The sequence below is a fragment of the Cynara cardunculus genome, assembly GCF_001531365.2.
Source record: "Cynara cardunculus var. scolymus isolate 2C chromosome LG 5, CcrdV1, whole genome shotgun sequence".
Classification (NCBI taxonomy): domain Eukaryota; kingdom Viridiplantae; phylum Streptophyta; class Magnoliopsida; order Asterales; family Asteraceae; genus Cynara; species Cynara cardunculus.
In genome coordinates, this window is record NC_037532.1 from 35,140,153 (window position 1) to 35,153,621 (window position 13,469).

General features: G+C 31.3%; 1 protein-coding gene across 3 annotated transcripts; it reads left to right on the forward strand.

Annotated features, from left to right (window-relative positions):
- The first annotated feature begins 816 nt into the window (after nucleotides 1-816).
- LOC112513119 (probable C-terminal domain small phosphatase) lies at nucleotides 817-4,455 on the forward strand. 3 transcript variants are annotated; one of them, XM_025119266.1, is made up of 7 exons: nucleotides 817-863; nucleotides 1,459-2,588; nucleotides 2,700-2,781; nucleotides 2,868-2,934; nucleotides 3,204-3,389; nucleotides 3,479-3,539; nucleotides 3,885-4,455. In XM_025119266.1, exons 2-7 carry the CDS (start codon nucleotides 1,856-1,858, stop codon nucleotides 4,037-4,039), a joined length of 1,284 nt encoding a protein of 427 aa, XP_024975034.1. In that variant the 5' UTR covers nucleotides 817-863; nucleotides 1,459-1,855; the 3' UTR covers nucleotides 4,040-4,455. The 3 variants fall into 3 exon arrangements, with proteins under 3 accessions (XP_024975034.1, XP_024975035.1, XP_024975033.1); XM_025119267.1 differs by lacking the exon at nucleotides 817-863 and adding an exon at nucleotides 878-901; XM_025119265.1 differs by lacking the exon at nucleotides 817-863 and having other exon boundaries at nucleotides 887-2,588.
- The last annotated feature ends 9,014 nt before the right edge of the window (nucleotides 4,456-13,469 follow it).

The following is a 13,469-nucleotide window of genomic DNA, read 5'->3' on the forward strand; positions in this document are numbered from 1 at the left end:
TTAAGAGTTTTTAAGAGTTTTAGCCAAATGCATTATAATATAGTATAGATATAGAAATAATTAATATGATTAATAATTATTATAAATAATTTATATAATGTATAATTAAGATTTTATTAATATTTATTTATAATTAATGCTAATATATAATAAATACTATTAATAAGAGTTATAATTAAAAAAATATAACAATAAGTAACGTTTCAGTAAGCTAGATTATGTTTATCAAACGTGTAACCATAAAATAAATTAGCTTATTTTTACCAAACAATACCTAAAACTCAAGAGTTTACTGTAAATGTATACAATCTGAACCCTAAACAAGAAGATCATTTTCATAATTTAGTGGTTGTTTGTTTATCTCTTAATAATTTCATTAAGAGACAACTTCTGAATTGTTAAGAGGTGAATCTTGTTTGACAAAAAAAATCCGTCTCTTAATGGTTTTAAAATTTTCTGAATAATTTTACATCCCGAATCTTCCTTAGCTATTTAACGCCCTAATTTTAGGGTTGTTTGTTTACCTCTTAATAATTCCATTGAGAGACAATCTTTGAATCGTTAAATAAATTTTGTTTGACAAAAAAAATCTGCCTCTCTGACGGTTCTAAAACCCTTTAAATGATTTTGTATGATGAATCTCCCATAATTATTAAGAACCATGATTTTATTGTAAACAATTACAAAATAATTCAATGATTGTCCACAAAACCATCCGATCACCAACCTAACAATCAATCATTATAGTCGCTTTTTCGGTTACCCAAGGGCCTTGCGTGCACTTAAAAATGGTGGTGCCATGAACAGACTTTTTATATTCCAGGTACGTCGACTATAAGGTTGACGAAGAATTTCGCATCCAGGTATGAACGACGATTCGACTTCTTCAATCAAATCTCTGGTATTTCGATCAAAATCTTTGGAATTGTTTATCGTTTCCTTTCCTTTTATCTTATCCCGATGTTCTGCTTCTCATGTTTGTTTATATTTCTCCATGATTTCGACTTCGATTGATATTTGAGCTGGTTACTTATGTCTAGATACATAAATTGCTTTAAATTTCACTCCATTTGCACTCTGAAGCTAGGATTTCACTTTGATGTTAGCTTTTGGTATGCTTCAATTGTGATACTATGTTTTTTTAGTTTTTTGTTTATTTGCATCAATTGTTATGGAACGTAAAGTTCAATGTAGATGGGAAAATGTTCTAAATTTGTTAGAAAATTCGTATCGAAATTGAGGTTGAAGTAACTCTGCTTGATATCCTCACTCAGAGGGAATTGTTTTTTGAATGGGAGTAATGCAAGAGGAGTGGGATTTTCTGTAGTGGAGAGAACTGTGATTGATTTTTTCATATGGTTAATGTGAAATTAGGGTTCTTAGTTATTATCTGTGAGGATTATGTTATTGTGTACAGATACTTATTTTGTTTTTTATGCTTGTTGGTATGTTGCTTAGACATTTTAAATTCTTCCCAAACATGTTCATCATCATGGCATCTCCAGTCAATGGAAATCAACGCAGGTGCTACCAAGCTGAGTAAATTGCAAGAAAGGAATAAAGAAAGGTTAAGGTGCAAGTTTAGAATCAGGTTCCCAAAAAAGAAGCTATTTGAAATCTGGGAGTAAAGAGGAAGTTCCTTTTCATAATGTTGACTGGATAAACAGTCATCATTCTAGGAGAGTTTAGTAACAGGCCCAAGGTGCAAACACAAGTGTCAATGGGAAAAACTCAGTGTCGAAAAAGAGAAAGAGGTAGGAATTGAGAAAAAAAGGAAAACTTTTAGACGAGTTGAGGCACGATCACAGTGGTTGACGTGAAGGGTTTAGGGTCGAAAAGAGAAGCTTACCCAAAAATGGCACATGGTGAGACGGGTGGGACAGAAATTATTGATGTGAAGACCTTATCAAAAGGAGAAGATTACACAGAAATTGTTAATGGTAAGATCGGCTTAAGTGGAAGCACAAGCCTTGATGCAAAGATGGTGTCAAAAGTAGAAGATTATGTAAATATTGTCAATAGTGAGACAATCACACCTGCAACCACAACCCATGATGCGAAGTGTACAGTCTTACAAAATGAAAGTAATCAGGTATCAGAGATAAGGAAACCGTCAGTAGTTGAAAATCTGAATTCTCAATCCATTACAGAGGACTTGGAAACTGCAAGTATTGATGTGAATGATGAAGCATCAAGAAAGAGAAAGAGGCAACTTGCACGTGACAAGAAAGCGGCTATTGTCATTTTAAATCCCCATGACAATATAGGAGATACTGAAATTGCCAACAGTGGGTCTGGACATCTTCCATCACTTGAAGGACTTGCTGCGCAATCTCATATAGATGGCGGTAAACAGATCGATAAAAATATGGTTAGATCTCTTTATGCAAAGATGACCATAGAAGATGTAGAAATCCCCAAGGATCAGAATCTTGGTGATTCCTCTTTGAAAGATTTTGTGATGAGAAATCACGTTGCAATGTCGAGGAAAAAGCTTCTCGTTCTTGATGTAAATGGTTTGCTTGCTGATATCATTTTTCCCCCACCAAAGGATTGTAAATCCGATAAAAATATTTTAAGAAGGGCAAGTAAGATTTTGATCCACATGTGCTATTTGGTGACTAAGAAAATTAGAACTTACTAGTTTTGTCTTTGGTAATCACATCTTCTCTTTTTATTAATATCTTGTTTTAATGCAGTATTCAAGAGACCCTTCTTGGATGGTTTTTTAGGATTTTGCTTCGAGAATTTTGAGGTCGCCATTTGGTCTTCAAGAACCAGGTATCATTGAATCTGTGTATTTTCCTCTTCATCTTCTCCTTTAATATGCAATGAGCGCTACCTGTAACTCATGAAATTATGCACAGGAAAATTTTAGACCCTGTGGTTGATTATTTATTGGGGGATTTGAAGAAGCAGCTGTTGTTTCTTTGGGTAAGTGTATTTTAGCTTTGCTTCTATCAAATCCAGCCACTTACATCTTGTAATTTAATTAATCTTCATTGAAAAGAAGTGGTTTATATTTTAAGACCAGCACCGGTAGGACTCAGTAAGGTCTTAATAAGTGTTAGTTATATTTCATATCTACATGACCGTGTTTGGAGATTATAACGTTCATGATTAATTGTCTTTGTTCTTACTGATTCCGTTATCTCTAATGTAATCAAGCAACAAGTGATTTTTATCCGCATTGTTCCTTTTAGGACTTATCCTACTGCACCAATTCAAGTGCAAGGAGCCTTGAAAACAAACATAAGTTTATAGTCTTCAAGGAGCTGAGGAAGATATGGGAACAAAATGGTCATAATCTTGCTTCTGAGAATGGATATTATGATGAATCAAATACATTGTTGTTAGATGATTCTCCATATAAGGCATTGCTCAATCCTGTAAGATTTATCACCTTCCCTTAAGCAACACTTCTTTAGAATTCTATCATATATCAGTCATGATTTTGATTACATTCATCATCTTGTAGAAGCACACTGGAATTTTTCCCTTGTCTTACAGCTACATGGATATAAATGACAACTCTTTAGGTGAGGTATCTTATAATTTATTCACTGAACTAACTTATTATCTTTTTTTAAAGTATATATGATATATATATATATATACATATATATATATATGGTTTGGCAAAACCCACACTCATATTTGGTGAGACTCGAACCCTTGAGCTTCAGAAAGAGGTTGGGCTCTACTGGTAACCCGGATACGGCCAATGACTCTTTGTTTTCCATGAATGTATGGTGTCTCAAAACTTCCACAAGAGATGCATCCACCCGTTTATGCATATTATGAATAAATATGTTAACAACCCACTCTTACAAACATGGACTGCGCCAAATGGAGTGAATGTTTTGAATTTTTACTTTTTGCAGGTCCTGATGGTGATCTTCGAGGCTATCTGGAAGGTGTGGCTGCAACTGAAGATGTAAAGATGTATTTACAGCAACACCCATTTGGTCAACCCGCAATAGATGAAACAAGCTCGCATTGGGCCTTTTATTCTGGGGTTCTTGAGCGTGACCCTTAATTTATCTCACATTTACTGGAGTTTGGTAGCCCATTTCATACAAGATTTTCAGAACCAACTTCTGAAACCTGCCCTTTTACAAGTTTGATGGAACATTTAAAATACAAGAAAAGTAGAACATACCCAAAAGGAGAAAAGTTAGGGAGATAGGACTGATCTAAATGCTTTCATTTTGTCAACCAAGTCAGGTTCTTGGGAGGTGGAATAATGCAAGTGCTGAAACATAAAGATGAACCTCAAATTTCAGGATGCTCAGAAGCATAAAACATCAAAGATCAGGTAATTAAATCTCAATTCATCATAGTTTTCTTTTGAAATGTAATAGATGCTGAACCTTAAACATATTATTGTAGCAGTCAAATTATAATTACTTTCATTTTGTTGCGACATGTGAGGCTTTCTTTATTTGCATTAAGCATGCATATTTGATACATCTTCAAAAGCCGGATGTTTTCATGGTAACATTCTCTCTGCTTTCTGGGTTAGAGGCAAGGTTTGAGTACATTTTACCCCCCAAATCCTACATTTGTGTGAGATATCCTATGTTCGGTGGTTTGGTTTACTTTATACTGGCGGGTGATTTTTGATTATCTTAAACAAAACACTAAGGTCCCAGACACACAACTAGTGCAATAACCCAACAACAATGTGGAAACAAATAGATCTCAAGGTGTGTTCAACAAATACTGGCCATAAAAAGACTACAACCACCACAAACCAACACCATAAATGATTTACTAGTGAAAGCAATAATGAACACGAGGATTTAACATGGTTCCACTACCGGTGAGGTAGTGTACATGCATACGGAAGATATGGTGGTTTGTATACTAATACCAACAGAGAATACAAAGTTAATGAAGGATGAAGATCACATACATGGTGGCTTCTACCGTAGGTCATTAGGGGATCCTATGGGACCTTCATAGTCTCATACACACATCATGTAGAACCTACCTCTAGCATCCTAGCCAACTGTACCAGATTGTCCGCTTTGTCCACACATCTGGATTCACGGTTTTAAAACGCGTCTGGTAGAGGAGGGATCCAATCTCTTATAATGCAACCTTAGTTCCCCTCCCTAACTGATATGGAATTATACAACCTTGCATTTTCTGTGCCTTACCTTCTCTGCTGAAAATGTTTATATGCGACCTTGGCTAGCATGGCAAGGTCGCATATACCAACCTGGGAGACATGCTTCTCCAAAGTATGGTCGTTTTTTATTTCTATTTTTTGATCTTTGCTATGGTGGCCCTTCTTGATCTTACTTGATTACATGTTTTGACATCTCTAGTTCAAAGCAAACCAAACGACCGTAGTGAATCCTATGAAAATGGGGTCCGGGGAGGGTAGAGATGTAAATTGCCTTTCTTCTGACCCGAGGAGTAAAGAGGCTATTTCCGTGTAGACTTTTGACATCCCTAGTTTTAAAGTGTTCAAATACACCCTTCTGCATGATTACTTTGGAGTTATGTTTCATCGTAGGTGGCCTCCAAAATAAAAGAACCCGCATCGTCTAGAATTAGATGTCATAAAAGCTACATTACCTATATACCATTCGAACGAAAACCATTAGTTACAACCGATTCTGCCAGCCAAAACGATTTGGACTTGTTTTAGGGTTGAAGTTGGGAAGTTTTTATACAGCCTCTCTATCGTGGTCCTACTCTCTAGAACCCTACTTCCGTGTAGTACAATATTGGTTTGGTTTGGTTTTTCGATAGTTTTTACAGCCTGATCCCGATGGTGATTGTGGTGCTACAATAATTGTACCATACTACACATCGACATGAGCCTCTCTTCTGTAGGTCAACGGTTCAACTCCTGCTAAGGCCACTCAAGATTTTTGAGGCTGTTTTTCAGGGTCCAATAGGATTAGTCGAGGTGTATGTAAGGTGATATGGATACTGAGAGTTGCATTAAAACTTAGACAAGGGAAAGTATAAAATTTGAAGTAGATTTGACAATACAACCATAGCTGCCTTAAGCCATCTGGTTGTTAAGTTAGCTATAAGGTAAGTCATTATCCTCCCAAAAGGTAGACCTAGACAACAATTTCTAGAAAAAACATGTACTTCACTTTATAATAGCATCAATGGCGGATGCAGGATCTTTATCGAGCAGATGCATCCTTAAAATGGATCAAAGACGATAAAAACTATCAGATATGTTTTTAGTTGAATTCCATTGTTTTAAGAGATTTAAAGAAAAAATTAGTTGATTTCAAGGGACATTTTTAGGTTTTTTGATCTCGAGGGACTATTTAGTTTTTTGATTGATGTTTCTTGTATTTTTTAATATCCCGAATCACCCCTTAGTTTAGCAGGTATATCTTTCATATCCTGAAAAAAAGAAATCTACTTGTAAAAATTGGTTGATCGGGCGAATGAGACTCCACTCAGGCCTTCATAGGTACGTCTCTGAAGAGCATCCCCTACGGAGCTTTTTAGAATGCTTTAAGCCACCGACAGAAGCCTCTTTCTTTTGCAGGTGTACTTGCAATTATAAAAAACATGTTTTTCTTTCTTTCTTGTGGGTCCCACTTTTTTGGAAACAAAAGTTTGGACAAGGGAACGGTTTTAGATCGATGCAACAATAAAACAAAGAGGGACCGGTTAGGTTAGCAATGGTGTTCACACATTTAATCTTTAGGTTTTTTTTTGGTCGGGTTATTTGTGTTTCAACATTTGATCAATTCAATCGGAAACCAAAACGAGTCAAAAGTCACTAGAATCAAATTACGTAAATTAAAGCTTGTTTAATTGGTTTTGATATGGCAAAAAAAATCTGTCTATTAATGGTTCTAAAACTCTCAGAATGATTTTGTATTATGGATCTCTTTTGACCATTCAGCGTCCTAAGTTCATTGTAAACAACAATCAGACAATTATATTTCATTTTGTAATCTATCATGAGAGCCTCTTAATCATTCTGCACCAAACTATTCAGGAACTGTCAAACAGCCCTTAAGAACATTTTCAATAGATTCTCCAAAGCTTTTAAGAAACGGAGAATCAAATCTTTAAAAAAAATTACATTCAACTCCAATAGCTTCTTTTTTTTTTTTTTGAAAATTACATCAATTATATTATTAAAATATTTTATACATGCTATAAGATATTCTTTTTCATAAACGTTTAACATGAAAATTTCATACTCATAAAAATATAATATAAAAAATCTATTTATCTCTCTTAATAATCATTTTTGGGAATTTTTCAAATACAGAGAATCACACTCTCTTTTATACTCTATGTATTTTAGAGAATCTGTTAGACGCAATTTTGTCTAAAACGTTGATTTTATTTATTTTGAAAAATCTCTTAGACATGCACTCGGGAATAAACTAGGGTTACGCCGTACTGGTTGAGATCTTGAAGAATGTTGTAGAATATCTCATCTGTTATTATTCAATTTCAAACATACACAACAGTTGTAACCATTAAATTTATCTGGGTTAATTTTTTACAGTCATAATTTCTTGAAATTAGTTCAACCATAGCCTGAGACACCCTTTTGAGAAAACAATTTTACGGTTATAAAAATATTATAAATTTAATTAAAAATTATTTTTCAAAATGACCTGAGCCAAGACCCAAATCGGTTAGGTTTTTGTGGTTATGGTTTGGATCGGTTCCGCAATGGATTGGGAGCCCAATGGGATGGTCCTGTTTTTAATTGTGAAAATTTTAAACTGAAAAAAAAAATTATATTAAAAATAAAAAAATTATATTCCTAATCTATATATATTAAAGGAGAAACCAAGGTTGATGACTTGGCTTTTTCTAAAGGTTGGAAATTTATTTATCTTTTTTTTCCATTCATTTTCCTTTAATTTTTTTAGTTTCACATTCTAATTTCTATAAACATTGATTATTCATTTATGTTTGCATTTAACATAATCTTTTCATTTTCCCTAACTCTTCTTCATAAATTGTTCATCATTCAATCTTTTTTTCTTCATCTCCATCATTTGATTTGTTTTTCATTTCATTTTTCTTCATCTCCATCACTTGATTTGTTTTTCATTTCATTTTTCTTCATCTCCATCACTTGATTTGTTTTTCATTTCATAAATTGTTACTTTTCAACAAATCTATTTTCAAGTTTATTTCGAGAAGACCAATTCAGGTATGCGTTCCTTTTTATTTTTGTTGGGATTTTAGAATTTTGTTTTTTTTTTTACTTTTCTCTTCTATGATTTTCCTAAGTTTTCTCAATGAAACGGAGAATTTATTATTGACAACACTTTTAAAGTTTTCATGGCAACAATGGTTCGATTAATCGTCTGATGATAGAATCTTGGAAGTATTACTAACCATGATGTAGCCTCAACAAATTTCAACACATTTTTGTAATGGTTATCTTTTTCAAGTATACTTTGAGAAAACTAATGTGTGTATGCTTTCCTTTTGACTTTTATTGAGATTTTTGAAGTTTTTTTGTTACAATTTTTCATGTAGCATCACCAAACTTCAATATGCCCTTTTTTAATTGTTATATTTTTTTTCAAGTTTATTTCGACACGATTAATCTGAGTATGCAATTCTTCTTAATTTTGTTAGGCTTTTAGAGGTTTTCTTTAACTAATGTCTTCTACATTTTTCTTAAGTTTTTTTTTTCTCAATAGAACCAACAATATGTTTTTAACAATTGTTTTAGAGTTTGGTTGACAACAACTACTCCTCATGGAATATTGAGAAACCAAGTTTAATGAAAAACCATTTTTCATATTCATCTTTTATTTTCTCATTCTTATTTTACATTAAAATATTTTCAACATACAATTGTTGAAACTTTTCTTTCAAATTCTATTTATTTTTAAAATATTTTCAACCGCATTAATCGTTAAAAGATTTCATTTTTGTAATTTAAATTATATATATATATATATATATATATTAAAAGAACAACCAATAATGATAAGGTAGATTCATATATCAAAGATAATATTGATTATTATTAGTTTAATATATAAATGTTATCATCGACTCATTTAGCTATTTTCAATAATTTTAAAAATGATTATTGTCACCATGCAACGCATGATGTCAAACACTAGTTTAAAGTTAAAAAAAAGAATAAAAAAAATCCCATAAAATTGTAAATCAAACAAAACATATTTAATAGGTGGCAACTAATGATTAGTGTTTGAGTGAATTTTTTTAATTTTAAATGATTAAACTTTAAATTATTTTTTAAATAAAAAAATCATTAAACTCTTTCATTTTGAATGATTAAGTCTTTAAGTTTTCTTTTAAGTAAATAAACCATCAAACTTTAAAAATTATTTACCTACATCTTTTTATAAAAAAAGCTACATTTAACTGACTATGAATGTTTTAAAGTAAAAAAAAACTAAATCAGTTTTATTGTTCCCAAATCCAATGCTGTTAAAACCTTTTTCAAACAACAGTAGCACTCCACCTGCCAGTCATTGTTGCCTCATCGTTATCTTATCTCCATGTCGCCTAACACGTTGTTGGTTATCATCGATCTTTCTCTTTTTTTGATGCACTCTTTTTTTATTTGTGGTTAATTTATTAAAAGAAAACATTTTTAGTCGGTTACATGTAACTTTTTTTAGGTTAAAAAGTTGTAAGTAATCAATTTTTGAAGAGTCTGATGATATAATTTATTCAAAAAAAAAATGTTCAGAGGGTTAATTATTCAAAATAAGAAAGCTTAATGATTAAAAAAATAATTCAGAAACTTAATGATTTAAAATGCAAAGACTTAATCAATTTTCATTAAAAAAATAATGAAATGATTTATTGAGGTTTTCTTGGTTTAGGGACTGTTTACTAAACGCTTACTTGGTAAGCGTTTATCGGATGAACATGAAAAGGGCTAAGAATCTTATCGGGTAAGAGCAATGAAAATGATAGTTTTACCCGGTAAATAAGGATGACGACTTTTACACATGTAAGCACTTACCCATTAACATGTTGCATTCGATATGTTTTGATGTATTAAAATCTTACATATCAAAATAAATTATAATATTGAATCCTATCGATAAACACTTACCGGATAAGCATTTAGATAAACGGCCAATTAATATAATCACTTAAATGTGAGGTATGTGGATAAAAGCCATAAGATATGTCTTATTAAAATTGGGCACTAAATCCATTTTAACAAAAACTAAGGTGGACTTAAATTTTGTTTTATAACAGTAAAAAAATATTGAACATTGAAACATATTGTCAAAGTCAAATGAAAAGTGATTATGTATAAAGTATTGTTTATTAATACATATTATTTAAAATTCAAAATTATAAGTGAATTGTGCATAAGTACAACTTATTAAAGCTTTATATTTGAATTCTTGTAACTAGCTACGGATAAACATCTCATTTTAAAATATAAAAAATCTAAAATATAATTAGGATAATTATCGAGTTCTAACAAAATACTTAATTATTATCTTTATAAAAAAATATTATTAAACCTAAACTAAGTTAATTCGTTACGTTAAATTATAATAAAAATTTTGAATTAAAAAAAATAAACAAACAAGAACTTTTAATTAGATAATTTGATACTAATATTGATATATTTTTTGTAAATTTTATATGATATTTTCAAACTTATATTTTATTCAAAAATAAAAACATTATCGCTTTCTCAAAACTACATAAAATTGTATTATATCGACATGGATAAAAAATAAAACGAAACATTGAAATGAAAATGTGTCTCGATACATTGCACGAGTACCCTTCTAATATATATATATATATATATATAAATATAAATTGGTTTTACGGGTCTTACAAAAAACTCTTGTTCTTATGTGAACCCAACCTTATATATATATATATAGAGAGAGAGAGAGATACAAGTTCAAACGAGAACATTGTCAAAATAAGAGTTTGAATTATAATACAATAAACAATTAATTAAATTAAAACTTAAACGCAAAAATCATGATGTCAAATTTTCAAAATACGTGGTCAAAGAAAAATCATTATAAATTAAATATTTGTCATGAGTATGTTATTTTAATAATCAATACTCACACCACGACAAATAACTTCTCGTTACATTCAATTATTATTATTATTATTATTAAATAACAATATATAATTCTTTTTAAAATAAAAAATATATATATAATCATATAACATAAAATTACGTTTTTATTATAGCTAAAAAGAGATTAAAACCGGAATTATCATCGTTTGTATTTATAAACGTGGATAAACCAGTTAACTGATAAGCTTTTTAACCAGATTAATGAGTTGTTTGGTTGGTTGTTTATTAAGCTCTGTATGGATAAAGTTGTTTGTGTGGACTAATCTGTTTGTATAAAATCGGAAAGGATTTGGAAATAACTCGACTTTCTKCATAAATCTTCTTCCTTAGAAGCTTACTGAATAAACTACTTTCTATATCATTAAGCCACTATCAAATAATCATGTATAGCTGACAAGATAAGCTCTGAGCTTCATTAAGCTCAATAAAGTTAACATTTCAAAAAATTGTAACCGAAACCTCTAATTGTGTAAATAAACGACCAACTCAAACATCTATTTGTACTCGACCAAAATAGCCCCCCAAAAAGAACCCAAAGAAAGTTCGTACGAACATGACAAAAAGAATGACGAGACGTTGATAAACGATCCCTTAATTGGTTCAACTTAAAACTTGTATAAAAATAGGCTCCTAGTAACCAGTTCCGGGCCTGTTGTTAGACCCTAGGCTTAAGGTCCACCATCCCACCCAAAAACAGGTTAATTTTTTCAGATAGTTATATATATATATATGATTAACTTGGATATCCAACCCGTTATACGAACCGATTAATTCTATGGCGACCACCCGCTTTGCGGGTAGCCGGAGTTACCGCATTTGAGCCTCTGTGGCCACAAGAAGATTTTTATTCCTCATTGGATTCGAACTTGAGACCTCCAGACACTAAGAATTCAAATTCCATTTCCACAATTTACAGTTAGAATTTTTCTGTGGTCTTCTCAATTTCCAAATGACAGTGCCATGTTGAGTTACAACAGTAGCACCTTTAAGAATCATAAATTCTTTTCCACTGTATCGTGACAATGAGCAGTGAAATGGAACACCCTACTCTACATAGATATGCCCTTGTGCCCACCCCATTTACTTACACTTAAAAATATAGCTATCAGAAATCAGTAGTATAAAAATTAATCTCGAAGTATAATAATATTAAACAGATGACCATAAATGTTTGGAATATGATTTGAAAGTTCCCATACCATTCTGTCGGTTCAAATCATTATGATTGTGAATTCTTAAAGCGAAAATGTCTGTACTTCTACTGTAACCCTTTAAATATAAAAGATGTATGAAGACCAAATATAACACATCTTACAGTATTATATGAGCGATTGTTCGTCAAATTTTGTATACCAACGTAATAAATCGTTTATGAATCTCTAATACTTTAGTACGAACGAAAAGGACTAATCTTGTTTAAAATACTAAGGGGGGGGGGGGGGGTGTTTGGGATTGCTTATTTGAAACAACTTATTACTTTTCTACAAAAATGTTTATCATCTTATTATAAGTTAGAATGGTTTAACTTCTTCAAAAACTTCTTATTACCGATTTGGCACTGGTATAAGTTGTTTATCAAAACACTCAAAAGTGCTAATTACTGGTGCTACATCGGAACAAGTCAATAAGTTGTTTTTATAAGCAATCTTAAATGTGTCGTACATTTTTATAACTTTTTGCAACAAACATTATAATAATCGATTCAAACAACAAGACTAAATACCGTGAGAAAGTAAGAATTAAAAGTTAAGAAAACATATATACATGTGTTATAACTGAAAATGCAGTTGAAGTTGCATGAACCCATATGAATAACTAACGTTAATTCACATATGAATCTTCAAATAAACTTTTTTCAAACTTTTCAATGATTCACACATGAATCTTCTTTTAACATTCTTATTTGAACTTTTCACTATGAAAATATTAGGAAAATCATATCGACTGTGTTTTACATACGTTTACGGTTTTAAAAACACCACGTATATATATATATATATATATATGTTTTGAATAACTTTATGAATAATATAAGATGATAAAAAGAAATAAGATATGAAAAATTGCAAGTTGTAAATGGTCCAATTGGTGACCACAATAACTTAATTTCAAGTAGCCCCCTTTTGGACCCTTTACCACTACCCTTTTCCCCTTATCATCATCATTTTTCTTCCTTTCTTTGTTGTACAATGTGTTAGGTATTGACATTTCAACCCTTCCTCCATTGGACCATTCTACATATACATATACATACACAAAAACTGTATCTATACACAACTGGCAATGTGCCTTTCTTGATTGATACACACTAAGATCTTGAAAGCTCTTTTCAAGATTGAATAATTCATAATCATAGCAACTGATATCTTACTGTAAAAAGAGACAA

What these genes read in the sequence shown, in the direction of transcription:
- LOC112513119 (XM_025119266.1), top strand. Translation starts at nt 1,856, where the DNA reads ATGGCACATGGTGAGACGGGTGGGACAGAAATTATTGATGTGAAGACC. An exon ending in ATTTGGTCTTCAAGAACCAG is followed by an intron (nt 2,782 to 2,867) that starts GTATCATTGAAT and finishes AATTATGCACAG; the next exon opens with GAAAATTTTAGACCCTGTGG. An exon ending in AGCAGCTGTTGTTTCTTTGG is followed by an intron (nt 2,935 to 3,203) that starts GTAAGTGTATTT and finishes TGTTCCTTTTAG; the next exon opens with GACTTATCCTACTGCACCAA.